At 35.6% G+C, this 12,822-nt stretch overlaps 1 protein-coding gene across 5 annotated transcripts in view; it reads left to right on the forward strand.

Moving 5' to 3' along the window:
- SYNE1 (spectrin repeat containing nuclear envelope protein 1) overlaps nucleotides 1-12,822 on the forward strand; it is a gene marked incomplete at its 5' end in the record, with an annotated part of 299,290 nt that overhangs the window by 109,415 nt on the left and 177,053 nt on the right. For all 5 annotated transcript variants that reach the window (XM_084262132.1, XM_084262133.1, XM_084262136.1 and 2 more), the window contains 8 exons: nucleotides 794-934; nucleotides 1,946-2,106; nucleotides 4,970-5,120; nucleotides 8,416-8,643; nucleotides 9,175-9,273; nucleotides 10,633-10,820; nucleotides 10,932-11,055; nucleotides 11,761-11,927. In XM_084262132.1, the coding sequence (XP_084118258.1) occupies nucleotides 794-934; nucleotides 1,946-2,106; nucleotides 4,970-5,120; nucleotides 8,416-8,643; nucleotides 9,175-9,273; nucleotides 10,633-10,820; nucleotides 10,932-11,055; nucleotides 11,761-11,927 (1,259 nt within the window). The remainder of the gene's footprint in view (nucleotides 1-793; nucleotides 935-1,945; nucleotides 2,107-4,969; nucleotides 5,121-8,415; nucleotides 8,644-9,174; nucleotides 9,274-10,632; nucleotides 10,821-10,931; nucleotides 11,056-11,760; nucleotides 11,928-12,822) is intronic.

Consider the following 12,822-nt stretch of genomic DNA (forward strand, 5'->3'; position numbering starts at 1 on the left):
TCAAATGGATTGCTCAATGTTGTATAACTGATCTCCGACTGAACTAGTATTAGAATTTATAGCTTCTTGTACCCATATCTGAGTTGTCTTTTCTCTAAGCAGAATGATAATCCAGCTGTCTAGAAATGTCTAAAGTGATCACAACTATTTCCCATGATAAAACACAAGATGAAAAATATGACCAATAGAGCTTAAATAACTTCTTAATGTAAGAATTTATAATTGAAGCAATTTTTTCTAAGGCATCCTATGTATAAAGTTTTAACTTGGGTTTGCTTTACTTTAGAATCAAGAAAATGTTTTTTTTTTATACTTTCATAATTCTTGTGGTTGCTAATTAAATGCTATATGTTAAAATTTAAATTATCAAAAAAATAGCAAAGTGGTTTCTATGTGTGAGTTTCCTATGAGTAAGGATTTTCATCTACCTTTTACTGTAATTTAATTCCTTAGAGATCTTAAATCCTTTTAGATATTTTTGACTACCTGTAGCTAGCCAGATGTGTAAGCACCTGTGTTACTTCAAACTCTTTATAGGACATCCAAATGTAAGATTTGGAGAACAGTGCATTTTTACACAGTGCAGTAGAGTCAATGAAAATTCAAGGGAAAATTTTACTTTTCTTGGATTCAGAACAGTTTCACATGTAGAGCAGACAGCATTTCAGGAAAAACTGTTGTATGTCAGGTCCTTTTCTTTTTTCGCTCTTCATAGTTCATGATTAATATCTTTTTTCTCCCCCTTGATTTTTTTGTCTTTGTGTTCTTGCTTTGGGTTTGTTTGTTTTTGTAGGTCACAATAAATAAGTGGGAACAGTTTGAAAGGGACAAAGAAACAGTAGTGAAATATCTCAATCAAGCAAGCTCTGCACTTGAGCGTATCCTAAACTTCAGCAGTTTAGAGAGCCTCTCTTCAGAACTGGATCAGACAAAGGTATTCACTGTGTGGAATGCAGGAACTGAGATATCTTCCAGCTTTGGTTGTTCTGTAGTGAGTGTGTTGACTTCAGTCTTTGCATGGTTTCCTACTGATGCATATGCAATTAGAGACTGCATAAACTGTTTAGAGGTTAAAAAGTTGCTTTATGTAAAGATCGTGAAAAATTAATCAAACTCTGCATCTCAAGTATGCGTATGGAAGATAAAATGATGTTGAGGACTTCCCATTTTATGCTCAGTTATCGTTTACACTAGTAAGCTAAACAGTATCGAGCGCTAATATATTAATATCAGTCATGTGCTCTCTGACAAGGCTATGTGGCCTGTGCCAACTAGCACTCATTTAGCCCTGAGGGGAATAGGGTGAGCCTTCTGCCACATGGACATAAGCCATAATATGCCATTTGCCCGTATAACACAGAACTGCTCCAAGCCCATTTTATTTACTAATACAGAAGTAATGGTAGTGATTTGCTTTCCTAAGTGCCATGCCTTTTCATGGTGTTTCTAGCCTTCAATGATTCTGATACTGTCATACATATGTCAGTTGTGCTCAGTATCTGTTCTTCTGGTGTATAGTATAAGTTTACCATCTGTGACAGAAAAGAGCTATTAAACAAAGGGAGATTACAAGCTACAGGATACTGCAAAATCCTCTCTGTAAAGGGTGGGATCTAAAGATTAAATAAATGTGCATATAATCTTTGAAAATTCATAAATGCATTTCTTGAAGAGTATATAAGCAATTTTGATTGATTGAGTTAAAAACCTTTGGACATACTTTCGCTTGTTAAATTGTACTAAAGCTAGTTTGCTCAGATGAACATTTCTGAAATACAACTTGAAAATAACTTTTTTCAGAGGTTGTTTTTATGTATCTACACATTCAAAATCTCCATATAGGACATAGATATTTTTTTAACCAGGAACATTGAGGACAAAAACTGTTTTGTGTAAAAATATGAAACTCTTTATTGTTGTATTAATATGTCTTGCATCCTTACAGGAACTTTCAAAACAGACTGAAGCAATGGCAGTGCAGGCTGAGAATTTGGTGAAGAATTCTTCTGAGATACAGCTTGGTTCAAAGAACAAGCAGTCTCTTCAACAGCAGGCAAAATCAATCCAAGAACAAGTGAAAAAAGTGGAAGTTACTCTTGAAGAAGAGTATGTTCTTAACAAGTCCTAATATTTAATCTCCGCTATAAGATAGTATCAGATTTCTAGAATACCTTGTCATCATTTTGTCAGCATTTTGTGTTGTTTCATCAGCTCTGTCACTTACAGCTTGCCATGGCATAGTAACGAGGCTATAGTACCAAATATGTCAAAACAGTGTGTGCAAATAAACATCTTTGTTTACTAATGCATAGCTTATAAAACCACAGTTAGTTACATTTAAGCTGTCATTTATCTTTAAGCCCCAGTCTTGTGAAGGGTTAATGAAACTCATTCTTGAGGTACTAGACTCTGAGACAGAAAAATCTTAGTGCAAGTACGAAAACAGCAAACTTCCCACATTTGCCTTGGTTTTCAGTATTCGACCTTCTTCCACAGGAATGTCAAGAAGTGCCTTCATTTTAACTGAAAGTCCAGACTTTATTTCATGGGCAATATCAAAAGCTGCTTCTGCTGCAGAAAATAACAAAGGCCAAATTTTGCTTAAAAACTGAGATTTCAAACTCCAAGAACAAGTCGTTAAGTCCTGTAAATACTTGGAGCTTTTTGTATTTCTAAAAATCTTACACCTATTCTTAAGTGAGTAACTCAGTTATAGAGCTCAAGTTACTTAACTGCAATTTCAGCTGTTGTTCTCATTTTATCTATACACACATACATTTATGTGTCTGAATTAAATTAATATTTTTGCCTACATGATATCTGATACAGAAGACACGGACATATGTGCCAATTCTATGTTGTCTTACTGGAATTACTGTGCGGAATAATTTGCTGTGTATGTTCAAGCAGGTATCACCACCTCCATCCAGAACATGCATGGTTGGACTCGATGATCTTAAAGGTCTTTTCTAACCTAGTCATTCTGTGATTCCATCTGAACATGAGTGAAGGGCAATGCCCACATTATTAGGTTTTTCCCCTATTGACTAGTCATGCTAATCTGACTTTAATTTGGTGCCATTTTCTTCCTGATATGAAAGAACAATTGTAAAACAGAATAATTGGCCTCTGCAGCAGATGTAACTTTCTGATTATTGGAGGTCTCATTTTTTTTTACATAACACTTTCTCTAATATGAAATATTACAGTGATTTGCAATCAAACTCTACCATATCTTACTGAATACTTCACTTCATGCATTGTTTTCTCCAATAGTAGAATGAAAACTACTGTGATTTTTCAATTCAAGAAATTCATCCTTCTAACAATGAATGTTCACTTTTTAAATAGCATCACCTATTTTTAAATGAAAGCCATCATTGATCCCCCTTTCAATGTAGATATGAAATAGGTTTTAGTTGAATGTATGGATTGTACAGAATGCCTGTGGTACTGTGACAGATAAAAAATAAATCCCTTCTACAAAACATGCAAATATATACAACTCTCCATAGTGAATTTACAGAACATAGAACTAGTTTATAAGGATTATGTTGTAACTCGTGTCACCAATAAAAATCTTGGCCGAGTAATTTAGAGGGAAGGTGTTCCAAATATATATGGTACGTGCTATGCCAATGAATGGGAAAGGGAAAGAAAAGTTTGAGCAACTCTCTGTAGTCAACTACAGAGCAAACTTAATAGACCTGCATGTCAAGAAGATTGTATGTAGCTGTACAGTGTGTTTGGGACTATATTCTTTACAGTCTGTAGATCTTTTACAACTGTAAGAAGGCATAGGCAAGGGCAAAGGATTTTCAGCTGTTGTACCACTGATCTGTTCCCTTGATTCTGATTTCCAGCTGTATTTTCTTGGGCTGGAATTAAGCGAGATATTTTTGCACTTTATTTTCCTGCAAATAACTTGAATTTGAATGCACTCTTACCAGTAAATGTCTGTTGACATCGCATTTTTTTTTCCATTTTGAGAATTAAAAAAAAAATTAAAAGGCCAATTTTTTACATTTTTAGACTACATCTGTTCTTAAAGCTTCCTCTAATGAGGGGAAAAAAGAAAATAAAAACCTTTTAATGTGGAATGGTTTTTAAGGCTATATTTACAAAGAAAATGTATTTTTGAATTTTGTAATATTCGAATTTTTCTGATGAAATTTTAATATTTTCAGAGAAATAGAAAATGCATGTTTTGCAAGCTGTGTGTAGGGCCTACATTAGCAGTGGATTCTTTATGATGACTTGAAAAGAGCAGAAACTTGTATATTGGAAGTTAATACTCTTAGAACTTATAAGGGCCTCAGACCTTACCTGTGACAAAAAAGTATGCTTTGTTTACTCCCCAATATACACACAAATCAGTCATTATCTGTCTCTATTTAACATACCTATAATCTATGTTTCAAGGAACATAAAACTATTAACTTTGAGGTAGTTGGGTCATACCTGTTTTAATTCTTTTGTTTGATATGAAAAGATTGCCTCACAAAACACAAGCTTCCTCTAAAATGTGCAGATTACTGTTATAGTAAACCAATTTTAATAAAGCGGTCAAGCACTGGTGAATATATGTACATCCACATACACTGGTTTTAATCATTCTGTTCTAGCAACTAAATGATTAACATCTATGCACTCATTTATCTCCTTTTTAAAATATCTGATATAATTCCAATCCCATAGAATTTCATAGAAATCAGATTTATGCTGCTTTTTCTTCTTGCTGTGATGAGATTCTTGATGTAGAGCCGAGGAACGAAGGAATATTCTATTTCAATCCTAGTGCCCCCCACTATGAATTTAGGTGTACAATTTGGTCCTCTATAACCAGGAGTTTTTAAAATAACCCTCCTGTAACTTGAATAAATTACACTTATATTCTAGCAAGAGTATGGGCAGCTTCATTATATTAAACTTGTTTATTTAACTCTCTAATTGATTTGGTTAATTTTAGTATTAAAAGCATGGAAATGGTGAAAAACAAGTGGGAACATTTTGGCAATAATTTTGAAGCTCTGTCTATCTGGATAGCTGAACAAGAAAAAGAACTGGAAACTTTGGAAACATCATCATCTCCTTTGGACATACAGATCAGCCAAATCAAGGTGATTAGTTCTTGTTATGTTCAGCATTAAAAGTCTGTTTATCTGTCAATTTCCTAGAGACAAAATGGGAGAAAAGACATTTTATATGTTTCAGGACTACCGTGATGTAATGATGTCACGCTCTGTACACAAATGTATCTAGCAGTAAGGTTTTACATAAACTAAAAGAAAATTCATACAGGCTGCCTTCCCCGTTTGTGTTTACTTTACTTATATGGAGCCCTTTTGTGAATGGTTGAAATTTATACTCTTCTTATTTTCTGAGTAATCTCAACTGGTGTACAAAATAGCTGCATAAATACAAGGTGTATAAAGTTCTTTTTATTTAAAAACATACATCAGCTAGTGCATATAGAACTTGATTTTAATCTTGCAAGCTAAAGTTATAACTTGATTTATGTATCTTTTATGCTGAAATAATAAAGGAACTATTGCTCTTTGTAGCTTGCAAACCTACCTAGCATTTATTGCTATTAATTTACACTGTCTTAAATTCTGTGTACGTTCCTGTAGATAAGTAGTGTTTTAGTTTCTTATTGCTGAGGTGCATATTGTCTCTAAGCATTGCATTTCAAGGGCTGATTTCATATCCTTCCTCTCACAAATGAGATATACCTTCTCAGAAACTGCGTGTTTCTAAGGGGACAGAGTTTTTCAATATGCAGTGCACACTGCCAGTTTCTTTGTTTTCTGACATCCTTGCTCTTCAGAAAGTGGGCAGCTGCTTGGAGTCATGGACCAGATTCACCCTAAGTATTCCCAAAGGATCCCGTAAAACATTCATTTCAAGTGATAGAAACAGTTTATCAATGAATTTTCCTGTTCTTAGTTTGATCACAACTTGACATGCACCAAATAAATAAAATCTCTTGATTTCATCATTGAAGAATAAAATAGTGCTTGCATTCTTGCTTCATTGCCACCACAACTCAAAACCAGTTTCCTTGTGAAATAATATATCTACATTTATTCTGCCAGATTACACTGTCATGTAGCTGTACTTTTCAGGAGCTACTGGATGTGATTCAGATTTTTAAGACAGAAAGTTATTGAATCAAATTATATTAATATGTCATTACAATGTGACAGCAGCTCTTGTCTGTCTAAACTAGTTGGTTCAAGTCAACATCCCAGAAACACTGTTTCTTGCTCTATATGCAGATAAATGCTAATTTTTACACTGCATTGTAAGGTTTTGAAAATGGCAACATATGCTTTCTTCATTTAAACATCATGACAGAATAATGGTCAGCAGGTAATTTTTGTAAATGTCAGAGTGAAGAGACAGAAAGCAGAGAAGATCCTCCAGATAAAGCCTGGGGTCCATCACTGTAACTGAGGTGAACGAAAGAGCTTTATGAGCTGTGAGGCATAAAGTGAGTCATTGAACCTCCGACACATGGACATAGCTGGAGGTCTTCAGCAGTGTTGCTTTCTGCATGATTTTGAAGGATTTGTTATGTTTTGTTGTGAGTTTCCTGATGAGTTAGTCTGTGTCACAGAGCTGATCAGTATACTTAGTTCATAATTTCTAGTACACCGTTTTGGTAAGAAACATTGCGATATGACGCAAATACACAGCCAAAAAATGGTGATTCTCTGATATCTCTTGCTGACCAGATAAAGAAACCAGGTTCAGTCGAATGTGATTATCGTACATAGTGGTAATCATCTACTTTTGGTGACAATGATTGCAAAACGCTGATGACTTCAGCAGAGCCAGATTTTCACCTACGCATTTCTCGGAGACTCCTGGCGGACAAAATGACAGTTATCACAAGTAGTTACCATTGGTGGCAGACTCAGTGAGAGTTTTGAAGGCCTCAATTATCCACCTTCTTTTATGTAACTGACTGAATTTAACAGAATAGCGTGGGAGTAAAAAAGCGCTGCCTCATTTGTATCTGCTGCATTGTTAGATAATTTCAGCTTTAGAGCCACAAATGTGGTATTTTTTCTCAGCACCATATTTTCATGCAAAAAAGTTATTTTATAATGCGAATTAATTCAGAATATATCGCATAAACGGATACTATAAATGCTTACAGCACCACATTTTTTTTCTGTGCTGTCACCCTGCTAATTCTGGACTCTGAATGTGGCAGTAAGCTGCTCTTGAGCTTTATAATGGCAAGCAAGGTGCCATATTTTTATTACATTTACAGCACAAAGTGGACACTTTCTATGCTTTTGAGATCACATTTTCAGGAAAGTTTTTGATTGATGTCACATACATTCATATCTTAATGTTCTATACCCAAGAATGCTATGCCCTATTTCAATGTCACATTGGGCTTGTGGCTCTTTCAATTGCCTATGAGTGAGTGTTTTTCAGTACTTTTAAGAAGAGCTCCATGGGCATACTCCATTTAGCAGAAATCAAAAGTATTTAGTTGGGGAAAAAAAATCTTATTTCCAAGTTCAGAGGTGCTTATTGAATAAATAAGCACTGAATGTGAAACACCATATATTTCTGTCTTGGATGTCGTAGCTTTCAGGTTTGTCTCTATTTTGCAAAAAAAAGTGCAAAACAATGAGACAGTTGCTGCCACACAGCTGATGAAATGTAAAGCTAGTGCGAGTTTGTCTTTATGTATTTAATAATTGACTTAGAAGACAGCCAAAAAGTACAAAAGACCATTATCACTCCTGTTTCATGGTTTCCTATTTAAACAGTTGCACAGTTCTTTATTTAATCCTCTACCTGAGGACACGCTCACCCTGCCTCATCTTCTAATTTAATTTATTCTTTATTATACCATAGAATTTTAAATTAGAAAACTAAAGCTATCTCTATTGGTTTTCAAATCATAGCACCTTTTATTTTGTAAATTTTGAAAATGTATTAAGCACAAGTAATCAACTGTCAGGATTCAGCTCCATAACAATATTGTTTTCATTTATATGCTTACTTTTTTTCATCTTGCATTTATTTGGAATCTTTAAGAGAATTGTGTATTATTTGCTGTGAAGCAAGAGATGCTAAAACACCAACCGTCATGTCTGCTTGTGAAAATATGCACCTCAGGCAATTATAATTCCTCTTCACAGGCATTACTTTTAGGCAGGCTGTTCTTTTAAGCCTTTTCCAGTCCTAATTTCAGGAAGACAAAGGAATTTTCAGGGCACATTAAAGACTTTTATAAGGAGTTATTTCAAACGGTCAGTGAATCCTCCTCTTTCTTAGTTTTTCAATTTAGGATATTAATGGCTCAGGTAGAAGGAAGTAGAAAATATTATTCTTAGAACTAAATAACTATTGTGCTTCTTTATTTAATATTACTTTACATTTTAGGTTATTAATAAAGAAATAGATGGTAAAATAACTGGAATAGCAGAATTAGAAGAGGAAGCCAAGTCTTTTTCACAGTTTGTTACCTCTGGAGAATATGCACGTATTAAAGCCAAACTGACTCAAGTCAAAAGGTATTGGGAAGAGCTAAGAGATCACGCACAGAGACTGGAAGGAATAATCACAGGGAATGCTTCAGCCCAGCAGAAATATGAAGAAAGTCTTAAACAGGTAGATAATGTAAAATCTAATGGATCATTGGTAGCAATTTATAGAATTAGTCTTTATTTTTCCAAAATTGAATATAAAATGTGTATTAGGATAGACTAGAATATATGAATAAATTTGTAAGGCAATTGCAAGACTCCTATACTTAAATTTGTGCTTTGAATTATTTAAGAGACAGGTTCAGGAAGACACTAGAATATGCACACTCAAAAAATGATGATGATGTCTTTTAGGAAACCTAAGTGATTCTCCTGGATAGTGCACTAATTAGCTACAGCCACACTTCTTATCAACACTTTAAAGTCATTCTTGAGTGGTTAGTAGGTCACAGGGAAGATAATGAAAATATTATTATTGCCACATCCACAAGAAGCTGAGCACAGTTAGCATCTTTTAACTTCAAAGCATCTTTTAACTACAAAAGCTTAGAATATATAATTCTCTTAGCGCTAAATATTTTAAATATGTTGTTGAAAGCATCATTTATGTATTTCCTGATGGTTTTAGAGTCTCTGGTTTGCTTGTTCTTCATAGGTGCAACAGGCAGTGTCTGAATTTGAAGCTAAGATAGCTGAGCCTCTCACAACATGCTCTTCAGCAGCAGCAACATACGCAGCCCTTCAGGATTGCACGGTGAGAATGTGGTCAGTGATTCCTGCCCATGAGTCCAGGGAAGCAGTGCCACATTGACCTCCTCACAGAAATGCCAATAACTTACAGACCAGGGCTGCCTGAAGCCTTGCAGCTCAGGGCTGGGGGCAGGAGGAGGCAAAGGCAGCCTGTTGGGGTATTTAGATATTTGGTTCAGTCCCTTACAGTGGGAAAACAAACACTGAACTGGTATTCACATTATGAAAAGTCCCAAATCTTGCTGTAACACTTTTGTCTGCGTTTATAAGTATGTGAATGTTCTTCCCACCATAATCATTTTCTTCCTTTCTAGGGAGATGCTTTTGAAACTTTTAGTCGTATTTTTTCTTTCAGTAACGCGCATATAATATCTTCTGAACTCTAACAGTAACTGCTTGCAAAGGCTATATGCAAGGAAGACCTGGTATGTCTGCTTCAAATAAACCCTTGACACTTATTGAGGAAAAATATTTTGCAAGTGGAGAATTTATTCAGACAGCACATGTAATCACTACTGTTACTGGCTTTTAAGTACTATGAATATGTTGAGTATGCTATGGTAAACTCTTGTTCTTCCAATAGGGTCAAGATGATTCAATGCCTTAGTGTGAAATTAGTTTTATTAAGTTTACATACCAGCAGTTTGTTGCTGTAGAGCTCACATTTCCTCCTATATATGATTTATTTCATAATTGTAAGCATAGTCATTACTACTGCTGCTATTGTTGCACACCTGTGAGTTGGAACTTTGGTGGTCTTACATCTATTCCATTCTCTACTTTTCCAAGTTATTGTAATACGTTTCAATCATTCTAATTCAAACAAGTTTCCTAGGTCTCTAGAAATGTCAACATTGGAAGACTAGTTGATATCAGATGTCATTTTTTTTAATGAAAAAGATATTTAGCTAATGCTGGAAGAAGCTCACAGCTCTGCCATGTCCTATGATGTGCGCTGCAAGTCTGGCAGTCCTCAGGTGTTTGAGTTAGGGTTATTTTTTTTATTTACTGTATATGAGCAAGTCAGAGCAAATCTTAGATGTTAGGCAAGTTGGAGCTTTGTCCTACATAATAATGCTGTCGCATGCCTGTTCAGAAGATCTAACCCTTAGGTTGCTGACTGCTTTCTTTTCAATACTGTTCCTAAGAAAGTCTTTCCCCACCACAAGTTTGTTGGTTGAGATGTATGGGAATCATATCTAAGACAGATCCGAGTAAAATGTGAGCTATGCAGTGGCTTCATGATCTGATGGATGTAGCATTCCTTCAGTCTTTAAGTAGAGGTACATAATTCTTCCCACCATCATTACCATAGCTCTGTTGTTTACATATATGACTTCTGTTTCTTTTACCTGTTCACTAGGACCTTTGTCATACTGTGGAAAAACTGAGCAACACGCTGGCTTCTCTCTCAGCCTGTGCCCGAAAGGTGGCCAGTAAAGAAAAAGCTGCTCAGGAGGTTGCAGCATTACAGCAGAAATATGAAAAGGCACTAGACACTGTGAAGGAGAGACAGACCTTTGTAGAGACTCTTCTGGCTCAGTGGCAGAAGTGAGTAGACTCTCGTGTCTCTTATGATGGACACAGAGACCTTCCTGCAGTCAGTATGTGAGACCAAGGGGGTGACTTGAGTTAGTAACTTTACGTTGTGATTTTTGTTAGGCAGGAGAAGGAGCTATCTGCCTTCCTGACCTGGTTGGAGGGGTGTGAAACTACAGCCAAGCCTTTGGAGCAGTATGTTTCTGCTGACAGAGTTAAATTGGAAGGTGAACTGCAGTCACTGCAGGTATGTTTCAACTGAAAATTGTCCCCCTATGTTTCCTGGTTTGTTTCTGTGCCTTCTAAAGGATGGACTTGCTCAGTCGTAGCTTGACAAGTCACTTGATTATGGGCTTTGAAAATATCCTAGGGGAGTACCACATTATTACTGTTGTTATTTATGAGACAAGAAAAAGAAAAGAAGAGTATGATTTTCAAATATAATATGCCATCGCAAGAAAATTAATGCCCTGGTATATCCTATTGTCTGTCAAAGAAGGACACTGGTCTGCTTGCCAGAGGATCTTTTCTCTAGACAAATGCCTTTTTTAGACAATGTTTGTTTCCTTTTTTCACATACGAGGTAAGTTGCCTAGATGACAAAATACTCAAAGGTTTTGAATTCACAATGAAATTCTGATTTCTGATTTTCTTTTAGTAAACATGAGACACTGATCCTATTCTAAAGTATGCCTTCCCTTCAAAGATTTTGTCATTTTTTTATAAAAACTGCTTTGAGGAATCCCTACCTAATTACAGCTGCAGATTTAGCTGTCCAAGAGGTGTTAAGTACCTAACAGACCTCAGCTCCTCCAAGGACTTGACTGTATTCATTTATATGTCTCAGAGGGGTGTACTGGAAATCCCTAGATATTTCTGTCATTATATTCTTACTCTGTATATTATAATGCCATATTTAATCTGAAAGCTCTACATTCCCTTTTTTTTCCAGGATTTGCAAGCAGATATTGCATCACATGCTTCAGTTTATGTGAGCCTGTTACACTTAAATGAGTCCCTATTCCCAACAGCTTCTGAACAGTGTGTGAAAACAATAAAAGAAAAATTTGAAGAGCTGGATGAGAGGTGGAAAGCTTTACCACAAATTGTTAATAAAAGGTTTGTGCTTCAGAACATGTTTAAATGTTAAGTGAGATTAACCAATGTCCAGATGAGGAATCCCAATCCTGAAATAGTTTTTTACAGTACTAGCATTAGGAAAACACAGGTTTAATGTCCATATTGAACCCTGAGCTCCCTGGAATGGGAAAGCCCACAGATTTCACATGCAGTCCTTTTGGTAAAATCTTTCCCTAATTTTTTTTTTGATTAAAAAGTTCTGTTTGAAGAAGTGTGGGGCAGAAAATGAGGATAATGTTGCATTTCCTCAGTTACAATTTCCCAAGTAACTTCCTAAATTACTTCTTAAATTTGTAATACCCACTCTTCATTTTTTCAGTTCTACTCTTTATCTGGTACAGAGCCAGACTATTGTCTTTTCAAATGCACTTTCAAGTTTTCATTTGCCATAGATATATAAACGCATGATTGTTAGGCTGCTGGCTCAAGATAGGCTCTGGACCACTGCCTCCTTTTTTGAAACTGTATGTTATCACAGATTTCAGATGTTTTGGTGATGAACATATATCTTCTACTATTTATAAAGAAGCTTAAATAACAGACCCTGGTTAATGACATCATCTTCTATGCTCTTTACCAATATGATGATTGTTTTACAATATAATGATCTTCTAAATAGCACTTCATGTTGAAAATTATGTGGAGAAATTTCTAAGGGAAATGTCTAGGACCCTTTTTAATATGAAGGTTTAGAAGCGGAGTTCTGCTAGGTGCTGTGCACTCCTCTGGGCACATTCCTCATTTGAATTGTGTTCCTCTGAGCAGACTGGACCCTCACTTACTTCAGTGGAAGTTGAGTGTACAGGTACTTGCTCCCTGCCTAAAGTCACGAGACCCTGACCTTCCATGCAGTGTTGTATATAGGGCAAACAAA

The sequence above is a fragment of the Gallinula chloropus genome, assembly GCF_964237585.1.
Source record: "Gallinula chloropus genome assembly, chromosome: 3".
In the NCBI taxonomy this organism is placed as follows: Eukaryota; Metazoa; Chordata; class Aves; order Gruiformes; family Rallidae; genus Gallinula; species Gallinula chloropus.